The sequence below is a fragment of the Ischnura elegans genome, chromosome X (genome assembly GCF_921293095.1).
Source record: "Ischnura elegans chromosome X, ioIscEleg1.1, whole genome shotgun sequence".
NCBI lineage: Eukaryota > Metazoa > Arthropoda > Insecta > Odonata > Coenagrionidae > Ischnura > Ischnura elegans.
Window position 1 is genome coordinate 19,453,806 of NC_060259.1, and position 14,988 is coordinate 19,468,793.

The window sequence follows — 14,988 nt, forward strand, 5'->3', positions numbered from 1 at the left end:
GAGATCAAATTCTTATCACCTTATTTCAGCATCTTTGTTTAGTCGATCAAGTTCCCCCTGGAGAAACAGCTTTTCATCTTCTAAATTATCACATAACTTCTGTAATTTTGAGTTTGACTTTTGAATTTTTTCATAATCATTATTCAAAGTTTCAACCTGAAAATACATATGTACAACACATAAGTAATTTACATTAAGAACTTGAAAATCTGATAAATTTATTATTTAGGGAACGCAGATGATTATGTATGTAATTAGTAAGTGACAGCAGATTTATATTGTACCACCTTGAATAATTTTTCCAAATATATATATTTGATGTTGAATTTGTTAGCTAATCTTACATATGGAGATAATTCCAAATTACATAGTTAAGCCAAAAATTAAAGGCAACCTTATCTGACATCTGAATAACAATTTGCGCAACAGTTGTGAATCCCTTTATAAGGAAAGCTAAAAATCACCCTGACTCATAAGATAAAGCTGTCGCATATGTAATTGGTGACTACATTAGGCACACAACAGTTTCCATTTACATATTTCTCTTCCATTCAAAATTTTTTGCAAAGCCACGCATAAGAAGTAACCCAATTGGAGTCAAAAGGCAGAGTAAGACAAATGAAGATTGATAGTAAAGAGTAAAAGTACCACTGAAAGCAGGGAAAGCAAGACCAAGATGCCAGAATCATAGTGTAGTCAATCTACAACCATTTTGATAAGCTTTGCCAAAGGATTACGAGACCAAGATCAAAAATCCAAAAGGTGCAGAAAGTCAATGATGGGGTTTGGTCATCACGCAGCACGGCATCTATAATATCCGAGAGGAAAGTGAAAACCCTTCACACTTCTGACTCCAAAAGACAGAAGGTGGCAAAGCCTTCATGGTGGACGGAACTCATGATTGAGGAGGGATATATTAAAAATAAAATTAAACTTCACTTTAGAGCAGATAGTGTTTTGTCCAAGACTATGGCAAGTCAGTACCCTAGGTAGTAGGTGAAGCATAGGCAAGACTTAGATTAAGAGACACACAGTGGGATGGAGATTCCCTAAACCAAAATTATCCTTGATGAAGTTAGGCATATAAAAGCTTCCACGCTTAAATTTTATTCAAAATGAAACTTCTATTCCAATTATGAGTTTAAATGAATCATTACAAAATAAATCCTACATCAGCTGAAGTTGGTATGAACTTCCTATCAAAATACTTTAGGAGATGAAAATTTTCAATTAACGTTTCTCAGTAAGTATATTCTAACTCCTATTTTTTTCATGCAGTGCATAATTAAAAAGTTAAACACACAGCCACTAAGGGTAGTTCATCACAAAAATTAATGCATTAAAACACTCATCAAAATTAAGAAAGTTTGCGAAAAGGATGATGGATGGATGTACTATGCAATGTCAGTGATTAGATCAAGGATAGTAAAGACAAAAATTAAAAATTTACCATTTGGTTTATATCTTGTCTGTTCTTTTCCAGATTTGCCTTCTCACTACGACACAAATCCAAAGCCTTCTGTAAGACATCCTTGTCCTGATTCAATGAGTTGCACTCGGAATGAAGTTTATCCAGCTCTTGGGTGAGTTCTGAGAGTTTGTGTTCAAGAGCCTGCTGAGCTTGTTCTGATGTTTCTTCTTGCTTCTTGACAACCTGCAGCTGTTCCTTACTTGACTGCAACTTAACCTGCAACATAAGGGATTATTTAATCTCCCAGAGAGGGGAAGCATAACAGAATTTACCATTAAGATATTAATCACTCATGAGCAGTTATCATGACCAGTAAAACTCATTTCCTTAAACTGTAGTTCAATATTTATTCAGACTTTTTCCAAAATGAAACTATCATATGACTACGGCAATAATAAGGAATTCAACCTTCTCACCGAAGAGCGTATTGTTGAGTACATTGAAGAAAACAACTAAAATTAGATTTGGGTCATTGGGAGATAAGGGCAATATAAGAAAGGAAATAAATACCCAACCGGAAGTGTTTAAGAATCATCATGATTTCAAATAGTATATCACAGACAAAAGATGGAGTGAAGCATGTACTGAAGATCTATTACAAGATATTCCTCAGTATTTTTGTACTGATAAGGATGAATATGTAGTATCCCTTGCCCAATGTTAGGATTTGATACTAAAAAAAGTTATTTCTTTCAACCCAGATTACCTGATTACCACCATTAATATCAGGACTTAATTATGATTTAAAAAGTAACTTATTGCCAAAAAATGCTTTTTATGATAGTGCTGATACCCACAAGGAGTGACATAGTGCACCAAAGATATTTCTGGTAATGCTTGATGACTAAATTATATCCAGTAATTTCTATTTTTACTGCTTACTATTGCTGCAAGCATAGTTTGTTACACTTCTGATTGTGCTGTGATAGTGCTGCTCATCAAATGCTTGACATCTGATTCATCATGTCACTACGGCAGACTTATTTTTCTCTACACTCCATCACTACGTAATGACTTTTACTTCCCTCCAAAAGTAGCAGCATGCTGGTTTTTGCTTTATAACATCATACTCTACCTTCAGCATAACCACTGGCTCAATAAGAAATCAACATGGTTTGAAGTACATAATTCACAAGATGTATGAAATATGAAGGATTTTCAACATTTTCTTCCAAAATGACAGAAAAGCATTCGTGGGATGACCGAGGAGTGTCCATTTGATTGAGTAGAATATATAGAAGATGAGTTAATGGTGAACTACAAAGTATATAAAAAATTATTCTGCCTATATTTTACCTGCAACTCATGAATCTGAAGCTGATGCTTATGAAGAGCAGCCTGCACAGCTGAAATGGTACTTTCAGCAAAGGCTGGTGATGTAGGTGTGCGAAGAGCGCCTCTCTTAGGAGACCTGCAAACAGGTAATTTAATTAACATTCATAAAATGTATGCATTCCCTATTCATAAATATTCATGCCAGTAGGTGCGAAGGCTTCCGCGGTGCGCTGGTACTGTAGGCTGCATTTTCCGGGTTTCACCGCATCGTAGTTGCGTTGGTGACCAACGCAACCACGACACGGTGAAACCTGGAAAATGCAGCCTACAGTATTCATGCCAGTAGCATACGTCTTAGTGTCCATGAACTCAGCACCTTAGGTGGCGTCCAGCTGTGACAGCAGGAACATCTCTGCACTGCCCGTTTTTTCAATACTCACATTGAAAATGAATTGAGCTGCAATTGAAAATCCTGCCAGATGTGAGGTACAGTCAGTGACAATGCCCAGCCTCACAAGACTTCCTCAACAACTCCTTAATTCATTTAAATGGGAGGCTTTCCATCAACCACCCTACAGTCCCGCCTTACACCAAGCAACTTTCACTTGTTTCCAAGAATGGCTAGCAATACAGTACATACTTTGATGACGACAACAAGCCCCGGATGTGCGTCACTGAGTCTCTGAGATCGCAGGTGGCCAAATTCTATAATGAAGAAATTTCGAAGCTTGTCTACTGCTTTCAGAAGTGCCTCAATTTGTTTAGTGACTATGCAGAAAAGTGGTATTTTAGTCGCTCTTTCAGGTGTATTCAATAAAATCTTTTTACTGTACTCAGTTTTTTAAATACCAAAATGTATTTTTATTCCCAAACCACCAAATACAGCTCATACTGGCCAATTTATATCAGAGTATTCAACAAATTTAACAATTGAACGTACAAGAATAACCATGCCCGGGATAGGGGAAACTTACCCAGGTGGGACTTGAACCCGTAATCTCTTGTTTCGCACGCAAGGACTTTATCCCGCCACCACCAAGGCTGGCATGTTCCTTACTTTGTGAATAGCCCATATATATCTAACCTAATGATTGATATTTGTTTATTCTTTGCCTAGTGCCCATTGTCCAGAGTTAATATTTTAATTCATTGCTGAGGCAGATCCCCTTTTAAACCTGGGAAGTCCATTTCCACAAACAGCTCCTCTGATGGACATTACCATCCCATCCACAGACGCATTGAAAGGCATAAGTTTACCTTCCCCTCAACTGCTTTGTCCCCCAAGTGTACCTTACCCTCTATTCACCAATGCCCTTCACATTTCAGGACCTCCAGCTTCAGTGCGACATCAAAGCAAAGGAAAAAGATAAAGAGGATATCTTTAGCGTTCTGGTTTCTCAATGGCTTTTTCCTCTAATATGACCGAGGTGTAAACGATAAACACACCCTGCTTTTCCCCCATTTATGTGCTTGATGTCCAGCAGAGTTCACAGCCATGCACAATCGAAACTTCACTCACAACAGTGATGCCATATTAGGTTACTTTTACTGCATGTACATAATTATCATCAGTGTATATTTATATTATTTGATGCATTATGGAGAGACAAAAATTAGTAGAACGGAGAAAAATGCAAGATATACATCACACAGTGATTGATAGGGAAACTGACTTTAGTTTGACCTCCACTGTACTTGAAAATTTACATTATGCATGATGAAGCCCTTCCATGATTTTATGTGTAAATTTCATTGGGACTATAGAAAACAGTTAGCAATGGCAATATTTATAAATAGAATACTACCTGGGAGGTATTGGTCCTGTGGGTGTTAGGTGCATGTGTTGCGATGAGGGTGGATGCATAGCAGTCGACTGTGAGGCTCCAGCAGTCATTGCTCCCCCACCCATGTACCCCTCATCACGACTCTCGGCATCCTGGATCACGGCACGGGCAATGTCCCGCAAGGCACCTTGCAACAACTCCACTTCCTCTCTGAGGCGCGACACTTGGTTAATCCCAGCCTCAGCATCCCCACACCGCTCCTCCTTCAAGTTGAGGAAATTTCAATGCAATCAGATCCAATTCCATCATTGCTACTACACATAAACATTTAAACCTAAAGCTATATCATGACAAAATAAGGTCGTATTCAAAATTTGACTCTCGAAAATTATTGTTTAAAATATGAGGAAGGTAAGGTGAAATGGAGATTTAAAATATTTGTACAGTTTAAATGCCACAATGTAATAGAGAACGAAAATAGCATCAAAAATATCATATCTATACCCTCTAGATCACTTTCAATGAGCACATACAGTAAAACTTTGATTTTACGCAGTTGGAGGGACCGAAATATGGGCACTGTGTAAAATCAAAGTGTGTAAAATCAAGAGTTGGTATTGAGGAGGAGTATAGTTTTCAGGATAACACTAGCTCATTATTGCTCGGAAAATGAAGCCTAATAATCTTATTTACTCAAAAGCAACACCACAGATGACGTGTTACCCTAAGAGAAATATCTTTGCATTCCTGAACAGTGTTTCCCATGGTTGAACAAAATGGTTGAAATGCCAGCATTTCTGGCACTAAGATTACTTCTGTTACCCAGGAGAAATTTCGGAATGGTGATACTAAATGGTCACAGAGAAGCTAATTTTCGAAAATATTCTCATTAAAAGCAGTTTTCAGGATATCCGTTTAACCACCAGCAGACAAACAAAGATTGGAGATTGAAGAAATGAGATACCTGAGGATAGTCATCCAAATTAACCCCATTAACAGGGAGCAAAATTTTGCTAACACATCACAAAGGCTTTACACCCTGTGGGCCTGGGTTCAAGTCCTGGCAGTAGCAAAGACTTATCAGAGATGGCCTTATCCCTACTTGAGTCTAATGTGGAGGGCACTTCCAGTGCACCACTATGTCCATCAGATGGGAAGTTAAGTCCTGGTCCCTTTTGAGCTTATCATTACAACCTGGCTAATGCCAACATAGGGTTCCTATCCCCCCAGCCCTTACTTCACGGCGCTAATGACCCCAGTAGTTGGTTACCTCCAAATAGCATACCATAGATAATACGGAGCACACAGGACCCGGGATATTCGGAAATTCAGATTTTTCCGGTGCTAAGATCACTTTTTTTGAAGTGAGCTATTTAAATGACCGCGCAACTGCCGTCATGCCGCCCGTGATGAATAAAAAATGACTAATAGTCCTGAAAATTTTTCCTTCTCTATAATTAATACGCATTAAAAAAGCATTTCCCCATGAAATTTTAGCATTAGTAGATTGACTCTTCCGGGAATAGCTTCTCTGTCGGCATTCTTCCGCAAATTCAGCGCCGGGACCTTCGACTCACAAGCCGTGTGACTCAGCTTCACGTAATATTTTGCTTCCCCATATCTGATAACAACACTGGACACTTTTTGTATTTCGATTGTATGGTACTAAGCCATTCCTGAGTTTAAAGGGACTGCCTTATCACTCACGTCTTGAATTTGACTTCAATGATTACATGACGATTGACGACGCGAGTTATTCTCCGAGGGCATTAACTCCCGTTCCGTTAAAACGCTTGCCACCTAGCGGAGTTAAGCTAATAGCTATTCAAGTTCCAACCATGTTAAACTTAAACCGTCTGACAATGAGATACAAGTTGAGTCGGTTCTGATAAGCGTGCAGCGCAAGCAATTTTCCCTCGCCTCCATTTGTCCCGCAGATGTGGGGTTAGCCCGGGAATGAGACAATGCATGCTGCTTTTACCATCGTGTTGAATCACCATCGACTTACGTCAATACTAGAAGTACGACTATCTTTTTTAGATCACCTTGGAAGCCAAAATTTTGGCACGGGAGTATTTTTAACGACTCATTTCGCCGTTATATTTCGCTGGGGCGACGGAAAACATAGCGTTGGCAAAATTCTAGAAAGCCTTGCGTTGGGGATACATATTCCGTAGCTCATAATTCTGGATATAAACAGCGTCGATCAATAAGTCGAATAATAAACGAAAGGTGATAATGTTAATATCTCCAGCGATCATGTCTTAATCAAAAGTAGTTACGCATACACGGCGATTGCCGTGTGTTTTAGGTTTCGATATCCTTCTACGGCGAATTTGAACTAAGAGCGACATTCGCGTTCGTAATGGAGCCTGAAATATTACTGAGAGGGCTCACGGGGAAGCAATAATTAGATTCGCGATGTATTTAGTTTCACGTTCAACAGCGCGATGTCATTTCAACCGTTCCTGTATTCATTTTTGCAACTCATTGAGACGAAATAATAACCTAACTGCATATTGCTCTAGTCGGATTTTCAAAACAAGCCGAAAGACAACTGCGTAAAATCAAGATTAGCGACCTCTTAGGGGCTGGGGTTATGCTGCGCAAAATCGAAAAACTGCGTAAAATCAAGAAAAGATGTAAAATCGAAGTTTCACCATTGCAATTCCCTATGCTTTCCGGCCGGACTTGAGTGCCGCTGCGTAAAAACGAGACTTGATGTAAAATCGAAGTGCGTAAAATCGAAGTTTTACTGTAATTCGATAAACTTTCTATTTCTTGACCACTCCAATTGGCCCCATCAGTATCAGCTGAGATTTTAGGCTGGTTTCAAAAGTAAGCCTACTCACAGACCCAACTGCCTAGATCATTTCAATTACCTACCCATGCTGAGTCAACCAGACTGAATGTAATGGCAGTAAGAATTGGAAATGCCAAATGACTGTAACCCCTCAATACCTTCAACCTCCTAACATTAAAAAAATAAGAGAACACACCTGAAAAATATATTTGAGCCTCAAACTTCACATTTGAAATTCTGGAAGGAAAAGTGGCAAAAATGTACCAGAAAAATATTCACTGATGAAAACAAGTGAAATCGTACTTACAAGACCTTGCATTTCCCTCAAGAGTTGTTGAATCCTATCTTCTTTCAGCTGAACCTCCATTTGTGTTGCTTCCTGTTTGGATTTTAATTCTGAAATCTGAGACATCAATTCCTGCTGCATTTTTTCCCAATCTTGTCTTTGTTTCTGGAATAAATCAAATTATTTCACCTCAAAGCACTCATTCTGAATAAATGTAAGTCTAACGTTATAATTAAGGCTATATCCAAATTTTCCATGGCAAGTAGCGAAGCATCATACTGAATTATTCACATATCACTATTCAATTATATTAAAAAATGTATTCTGAAAATACATAATCACGTGTCATGCAGTAATAATGCTAAATCAAAGATATTTTTGCAGCAATATATTGATATATACTTTTTAAATTACAACAACAGCCCAAACTTTGAGGAGGAGAGGTGACACGTGGGTAGGCACAATGTCATTAAGCAATTTATTACCACATAGTTTTGAATGTGACACGATTTCAAAATTTTCTAAAAAGTCCAGTTTTTTTCCTTTGTCACAGGTGTGTAAAATATAAGGATCAAAATTAGCCTCGTGTAACAAGTCACATAGATGTTTAGCAAAAACAGATTTGTTGTCACAGCTAAAAAACTAATTATAATGTTGACGGGCCCTTTATTAGGCAGCCAGTCTGGCCAACATACATACAGTCATATCCAGGAGTGATACATCTAAGGAAAAAAAATGGACTTCTTAGAAAATTTCAAAATTGTGTCACATTCAAAACTATGTGGTAATAAATTACTCAATGACATTGTGCCTGCCCACTTGTTGTCACCCCTCCTCAGTGTTAACCTCCCCCCTCCCATCAATACCTCCCAATTCGACACCCGGATTCCATTAGTACATGACCTTCACCACTCAAACCACCAACCTTCACCCGACCTCCTTTCCACATTACCTACTTCCCCCTCCCACACCTTGCATTATAAAAATGAACTTTGGCTTGTTTGAGGATGGCAGTCTAGCTTGAAAATGACATAGAACGCTTCGAAGCCGGTTGCAAAATATTGAAACTGTGTGGAAAGTACAAAGTGATTTTATTTTATCATGTAACACTTCCACAAAGTTAATTCACCAACCATCAATTTTACAAGGAAAAAATTACCCTGGACCAGAAATTCTTTTGGCAATTATGTGAATTTCAATGTTGTTCATGTGGCAGGCTTTAAATGTGTACTGCATTCACCACCATGGACAGCATAAATGCTGGAATGTGGTTCACCTTTGGAAAGTAGCTTCATTGAAGCCTATATTCCCTTGCATTCCCACCCTTGATGGATTGCAAGTCTAACACCTAGCACCGAGAATCTCGATAAAATTTCAATGTGAATGGAAGAACCTGGATGGTGTAGTGGTCTGTGCAGTCGCCCAGAAAGCCAAAGCTATGTGATTCAATTACTGGTTCAGGAGAATTATTTCTCATGGCAATAAATGTGATTTTAACAGCAGGTCACACAGCAAGCTTGAAATATACCAAAAAGTCATCAATTCCTCGATAGGAAAGACATGGGTTCAAATGAAACTTTGTTAATGATTAGAAAAATTTTAACCCTTTCGAGACGACGGAGTTTTCGTCTTAGCATGACTGCTGTACTGAGCCCCAAGAGACTTCTTTCTCGTGGTACGGAGCATTTTTGGAGGGCATTCGCAAAGAAGGGTCTCGTTGAACCTTTTTCGACCCCTCCACGCAGGGACTTCGCATTATCTTGGACTACAAGAGTAGTTGTGCTCCCTCCTTTCCGGGTTTACGACCATACCTGCGGCATGTGTTCGCGGTCAACTTATGTATTGCTTATATGTATTTAGCATATGGATAATTGTTGCTTGCACATAAATTGCAGACTTTGAATTGAATTCCTAATTTTTTTCTGAGCATTGTCAAATTTTAAGCGAAGTTCTAAGGTCAATATTAACGCATTTAATGCTGCAACAATTTCCATGTTGATGCTTATACATAACTCGAGATATAAGTTAATATTTATCGTAGAATTTCATTTAAAAATTGCAAATGCTGTTTAAAAGACAAAGAATTCAATTCTTAGTTTATTTTTCTTGAGAAATAAACAAATATTTATTTGGAAAACTGACTGGATAAACAATTGTAAGACCGCTGCCCCTTACTACTAAGAGGGGTTATAAAAGACAAGGGGTCTGGGTAACTGCTCCAGGATTCCGAGGGTAAAACCTAAACCCCGCAGCGTTGGGCCCTGAGACAAAGACAGCGTAAACCCGCGACCGTCCAAAAAGGGGGAGAGCTAGAAAACGTATATATACGGCTTGCGATTTCCTGGCCAGGAAAATCTCACACGTAAATATACGACCGTCGTCTCCCGGGCAAGGAAACGTCCACACGTATATATAGGTGTACAGTAGGGAAAAGGTTAATGGCCATATTAAATGAGAATAATGATATCAACCACCTAAGCAAGTACCCAATAAATGCTCTCAAGTATGAGTCATAACATCAAGGGATATTATCATGAGTATCAAGGGATAGCCATAGGCTTAACAGCAAGCATGACTAGAGTTTTCCTCGATGAATGGGAATTTTTACATTTTTAAATTATCACCTGACTACACTTATAAGGAATGTCTTCTCATTCCAAGAATGTAAAAACCTTGTTTTAAATCAAATTGATCGAAAGGTACCTTGTCTACATCCATAGGGCCAATAGTTGAAAGCAGGCAAGAGCAAGCTGTACCAATTTCCCTCGAGGTAGAAGTCAAATCTGATCGAAGCCGTGCTAGATCCCTCTCAGTGGCAGCATTCAATTCAGTAAATAATCTTCGAACCGAGACAACATCACGCCAGAGGCCAAGGAGGCGACCATGCTCTGCAGAATAGTACTCGTTGAATCCCCTCTCTTCCTCCCGCCATTCCTCCTCCCGCCTCGACGTTTCGTCCCGCAGCCGATCCCAGTCATTGGTGAGCCGCTGCAAGTCAGCAGCCAATGCCTCACCACTTCGGTGCGACTCCTCCAAGCGTTCATGCAAACGCGCGTTGAGACGAAGGACCTCATCACACCTAATCACACAGACGCTTCGTAAGTGATCAGCAAGTGTGCTCACAATCATGAATTTTTAATTCACATTTTAAAATACCTTTTCTACAAAATTTATCTTTTATTTGTCAATACTGGCTAGCAATAATGATTGGCGATGCAGTTTTCTGTCATTCTGAACTTTAGGCTCAGTTGGATAAGCCATCAACTGAAGCATTACATTGAATGAAAATGCTTAGAAGAAATGAAGTTACTCATTCAGTTTTTAAAAATTCTAAAAATTAAAGCAATAGATTGAAAAACTGCATTCTTGTATCGCATAAAAATATTGATAATGTAATAAAAAATTAAAACTTTTCATCAACAAAGTCTCAAGACAATTCAATCATGGTAGCAAACATTGACATAGAGTATGGAGGAGCCACACATCAGCCCTAGTGCCTCTCCCAGATGCTCACCCTCAGGTGGCAAAATTGACCAAATGTAATGAACTTTAAGCAACACGTTAATTGGCATATAATCACTCCCACAGGTGCAAGATTGCTTACACCAAGAATGAGATTCACCAAGAAAAAATCATTATCCAAAGCCAGGGTTCAAACCTGGACCTCCCCATTTGCTGGTCAGGCACAATATAAGTTACATCACCAAGGCATCTACCGTCAAATCAAATTTCAGACTACGTCTTCTGAACAAGAAGAAAAACACTTGTTTTAACAGGGAAAATTTAACCTAAAATTCAGCAGGGAGGAATAGCTTGGAAATTTAAGTGGTAACATTCTTATCTGGCAGCTGGGAGATAAGGGTTTCAATCCCGCCTAAGGTAATCATAGTGTAGCCCCTTTAAACGTTATTGTTGCCCATAGAAGTAACCATTTTCACAAAGGAAATATTTAAAAAAAAACAATACATGGTTAAAACTCCAGGATTCTAGAAAAAAGCTAACTTTTTTCTCTCTTCCTCTAGTTTTGCCAATGCAGTCTCAAGATCATGTATTCCTTCATCTCCATAGTCCCGATAGTGTCTCATTGGCTCTGGTGATGAAGTTCCAGGAACCGTATCTGCAGTACTTGAAACTCCATGGGTGACTGTGCTTGGTATGCTCTCACCTGGTCTACCTTCAAGCTCAAGACATCGCTGTTTGTACTGGAGTACCTAAAATGGAAATGTTCAAGTAATTTTTATTAATGTTGATATATAAGTTTACTTTCATTTTTGAGAGAATTATTTCACAAACATAAGATCAACAAACAAATGTAAAAGAGAAGGAAAATAAATCCAAAAACAGCAATCACTATTCAAACACCTTGGCCTGCAACCTTCCCACCAAAGCTGCTTGCTGTTGCTGTGCTTGACGGTAGCTGTCCAGTCGACGTTTGTAAATAGCAGTTTCATCTTCCAGAGTTCGTCTCAGTTCCTGGTTTTGTCTCCTCAAACGAATAGTTTCTGCAGTTACTTCGTCATCCATTGCACTGCTTTCAGATGCAGAGGTAGGATTTCTACGGATGGGTGTCTTCAAACTGGCCTATGAAAAGGAGTTTGTTGACAGCAAAATTTATATGGAAAAAATACAATTTTTAACAACAAGTTCCTGTTGTAAAATGGATATTGTGACTACAGACACGCTGAATATGTGGTTTCAGCCAGAACTTATTATTTAACGCATATCACATAACAACAATAGCATATGGGATATCATTTAATCGAAAAAGTCAATAGGGAGAACTTTGATTAGTAATCAATATATAGTATATCAATATATAAGCTTAACACTTAATACATTAAATAGTACTTTGCATCTTTTGATGATGAGATATTCACCAAAATACCTCTTTTTTACTTCAATTATTGTTGAGGTAACTGTAAAAAATGAAGGCTGTGCCTTTAAAACCGATTTTTTCCTGAATATGCTCAGATTCAAAATCCTGATTGCCCTTCAGTCAGAATAAGTAATGACAACACCAGTACAACGGATACTACCTTACTACGATCAATTGGTCTGTTTTGAGAAACTATAGTTGTGCTCCACATCGCATATTTTGCAGTCACGGCCCCGTAGCAGACAATTGTCAGGCCACTAGGCCCAAGACTTATTTTGTAATTGCCATTAGTGATGGGTCGATCATGAACGATTCGATCAAAAAGATTGAATCACTAGGTGAATCAAATGACTCATGATTCATTTCGTTAAACAAGTCGATCATCAATCATCAATCACTCCGACTTCCGGTTTCATATCAATCATCTCGGTTTCCGGTTTGATTCAAAATTTGGAACGACCGATGCTTAATCTCTTTTCGTCAGGGCAGAAATAGTTGTGATAAAATTAAATACTATGTTATGAAGAACTGAATACTTGTGTAATCTTTTTCTTAAATGTTTTCCAGCAGTTATCAGAATTAATAACACCAATACACGTAAAAGGAAAATATTAAGATGACTCCTGTAGGAGAACGTTAAGAAGTAGAAGTTAAAGCTGGTTATATTTTATTGTGCCGTTCATAAAATTATCCTGCAGATCAGATTCATGCATAGTGTGTGGTGTATTTTGTGTTATATTTTGATCAACTATAGTTAGAAATTATTTTATTAGTGTTAAGAAACTGTGGCAGTTTCGCCTTCCCAAATATTTTCATGACACTGCTTCCTTCATTTTTGCAATCTAATTTACTCATCTAGGAATTCACAATTAAAATAGTATATGAAATGATAAAATGGATAGCAATCAGCGTTACCAATGCTCTTAGCAGATGAGGCAGTATTTATTCGATTATTCAAAGTGATTTATTACATCCATTGATTGAGTCTTTTCGATCTTGATTCCTTTTGAGTCTTTTCGATCATGATTCCTTTTGAGTCTTTTCAATCATGACTCCTTTGAGTCTTTTCGATCATAGTGATTGAATCTTGATTTGAGTCTTTTCGATCATAGTGATTGAATCTTGATTTGAGTCTTTTCGATCATAGTGATTGAATCAATTGATTGAATCACTTATGTGACTCGAGTCAAAATGATTGAATCACTAAAATGATCGACTTTGCCCATCACTAATTGCCATGGAGATAAATTCAAAACATTGAACATTTCGATTGTCTTTTTGTAATACCTTGTTGTGCTTCCAAATTTGGTCAATAGATGTCGCATGCGTCCCATGGAGCCATCGAGCGTACCGAGCGTCCTTTACCCCCTTTACCTGCTTTCCTGCTTGCAAGCACCACGAATATTATAATTGCACGCACATCGTAAGTATCAGGACTTAAAAATGATGATAGTAATACCTAGTGATCACTCAAAAATGATATTTTTTACTCTTAATTATATTACCGCTTTAACGACATTAGCCATGCATACCTGACGTAAGCATTAAACAGGCAACGTGATTGGTTCAAAATTAAACGAAAAATTCGAAATGGATTCTTCAATTTATTTTGAGCGATCAATTTCGGTTGATGACGGTATACTTATTATTAGTTTCACCCTCAGTAATAGAGAAAATATGTAACTCATAGCTTCAGAATCGCTTATTCTGATGGTAACAAACAGTTATGATATGTTAAGTTAGAAGGTTTGGGAAGACGCATTAAACATATATCGGCCTGAATGACACCGTATTGAAGCCCATTTAAATTTAGTCGTGCAGCCAGAGGGAGAGCACCTCCCTTTCATGGAGGTATTCTCTATCAGTGGCAGATACAGGATAGGGACATGGGGGGCTGGGTAGAGGATTTGGGGGAAACCTCCCAGTAGTAAGTGGAGGTCCGAGCAAAATTGCCATTTAATCTTATAGTATCAATAGTACACCCCAGCGGAGGCCCCCACAGTGGCGAATGCATATGGGGAGCGTAGAACACACCACTTTGCAGAACCATAATTGCAAACTTTTTATAGTAAAAGATGGAATTGTCTTATATATGTGTATTCATTATCATCATTATTATTAGCCAGCAACTATGAGATTGGTTTGACACGGCTCTTCATTCTTCTCTCCTATCCGCTTCCCTTTCCACAGTGACGTCTTATCTTTTACATCCTTTATGACCTGTCCTATGTAACTCATTCGGGGCCGTCCCTTGCCCTTCTTCCCTTCCCCCATATGTGTAATCAGTTTAAATATAAAGTCCTTGAATTTTGCATTTGACTTAATCATTTTTTATCACGATAAAAAATAAAGAATGTTAAAGGTAGCTCAAGATATCTTTTGCGCTCCCCTTGAGTTATTTCTGTATCCGCCACTGCCCCCGGCTCCCATTCTCTTTTTCCCTTTATTCCTCTCCTCCACTGTTATGCCTCTATAATTTCCTTTAAACCTCCA

At 38.3% G+C, this 14,988-nt stretch overlaps 1 protein-coding gene across 1 annotated transcript in view; it reads right to left on the reverse strand.

Moving 5' to 3' along the window:
* LOC124171013 (rootletin) overlaps window positions 1-12,774 on the reverse strand; it is a 38,918-nt gene extending 26,144 nt beyond the window's left edge. The window contains exons 1-9 of the mRNA XM_046550142.1: window positions 12,656-12,774; window positions 11,982-12,200; window positions 11,622-11,830; window positions 10,323-10,698; window positions 7,641-7,784; window positions 4,552-4,793; window positions 2,768-2,882; window positions 1,451-1,687; window positions 20-156 (exon numbers count right to left, since the gene is read on the reverse strand). Of these exons, the coding sequence (XP_046406098.1) occupies window positions 20-156; window positions 1,451-1,687; window positions 2,768-2,882; window positions 4,552-4,793; window positions 7,641-7,784; window positions 10,323-10,698; window positions 11,622-11,830; window positions 11,982-12,200; window positions 12,656-12,706 (1,730 nt within the window). The 5' untranslated portion in view covers window positions 12,707-12,774. The remainder of the gene's footprint in view (window positions 1-19; window positions 157-1,450; window positions 1,688-2,767; window positions 2,883-4,551; window positions 4,794-7,640; window positions 7,785-10,322; window positions 10,699-11,621; window positions 11,831-11,981; window positions 12,201-12,655) is intronic.
* Between the last annotated feature and the right edge of the window lie 2,214 nt (window positions 12,775-14,988).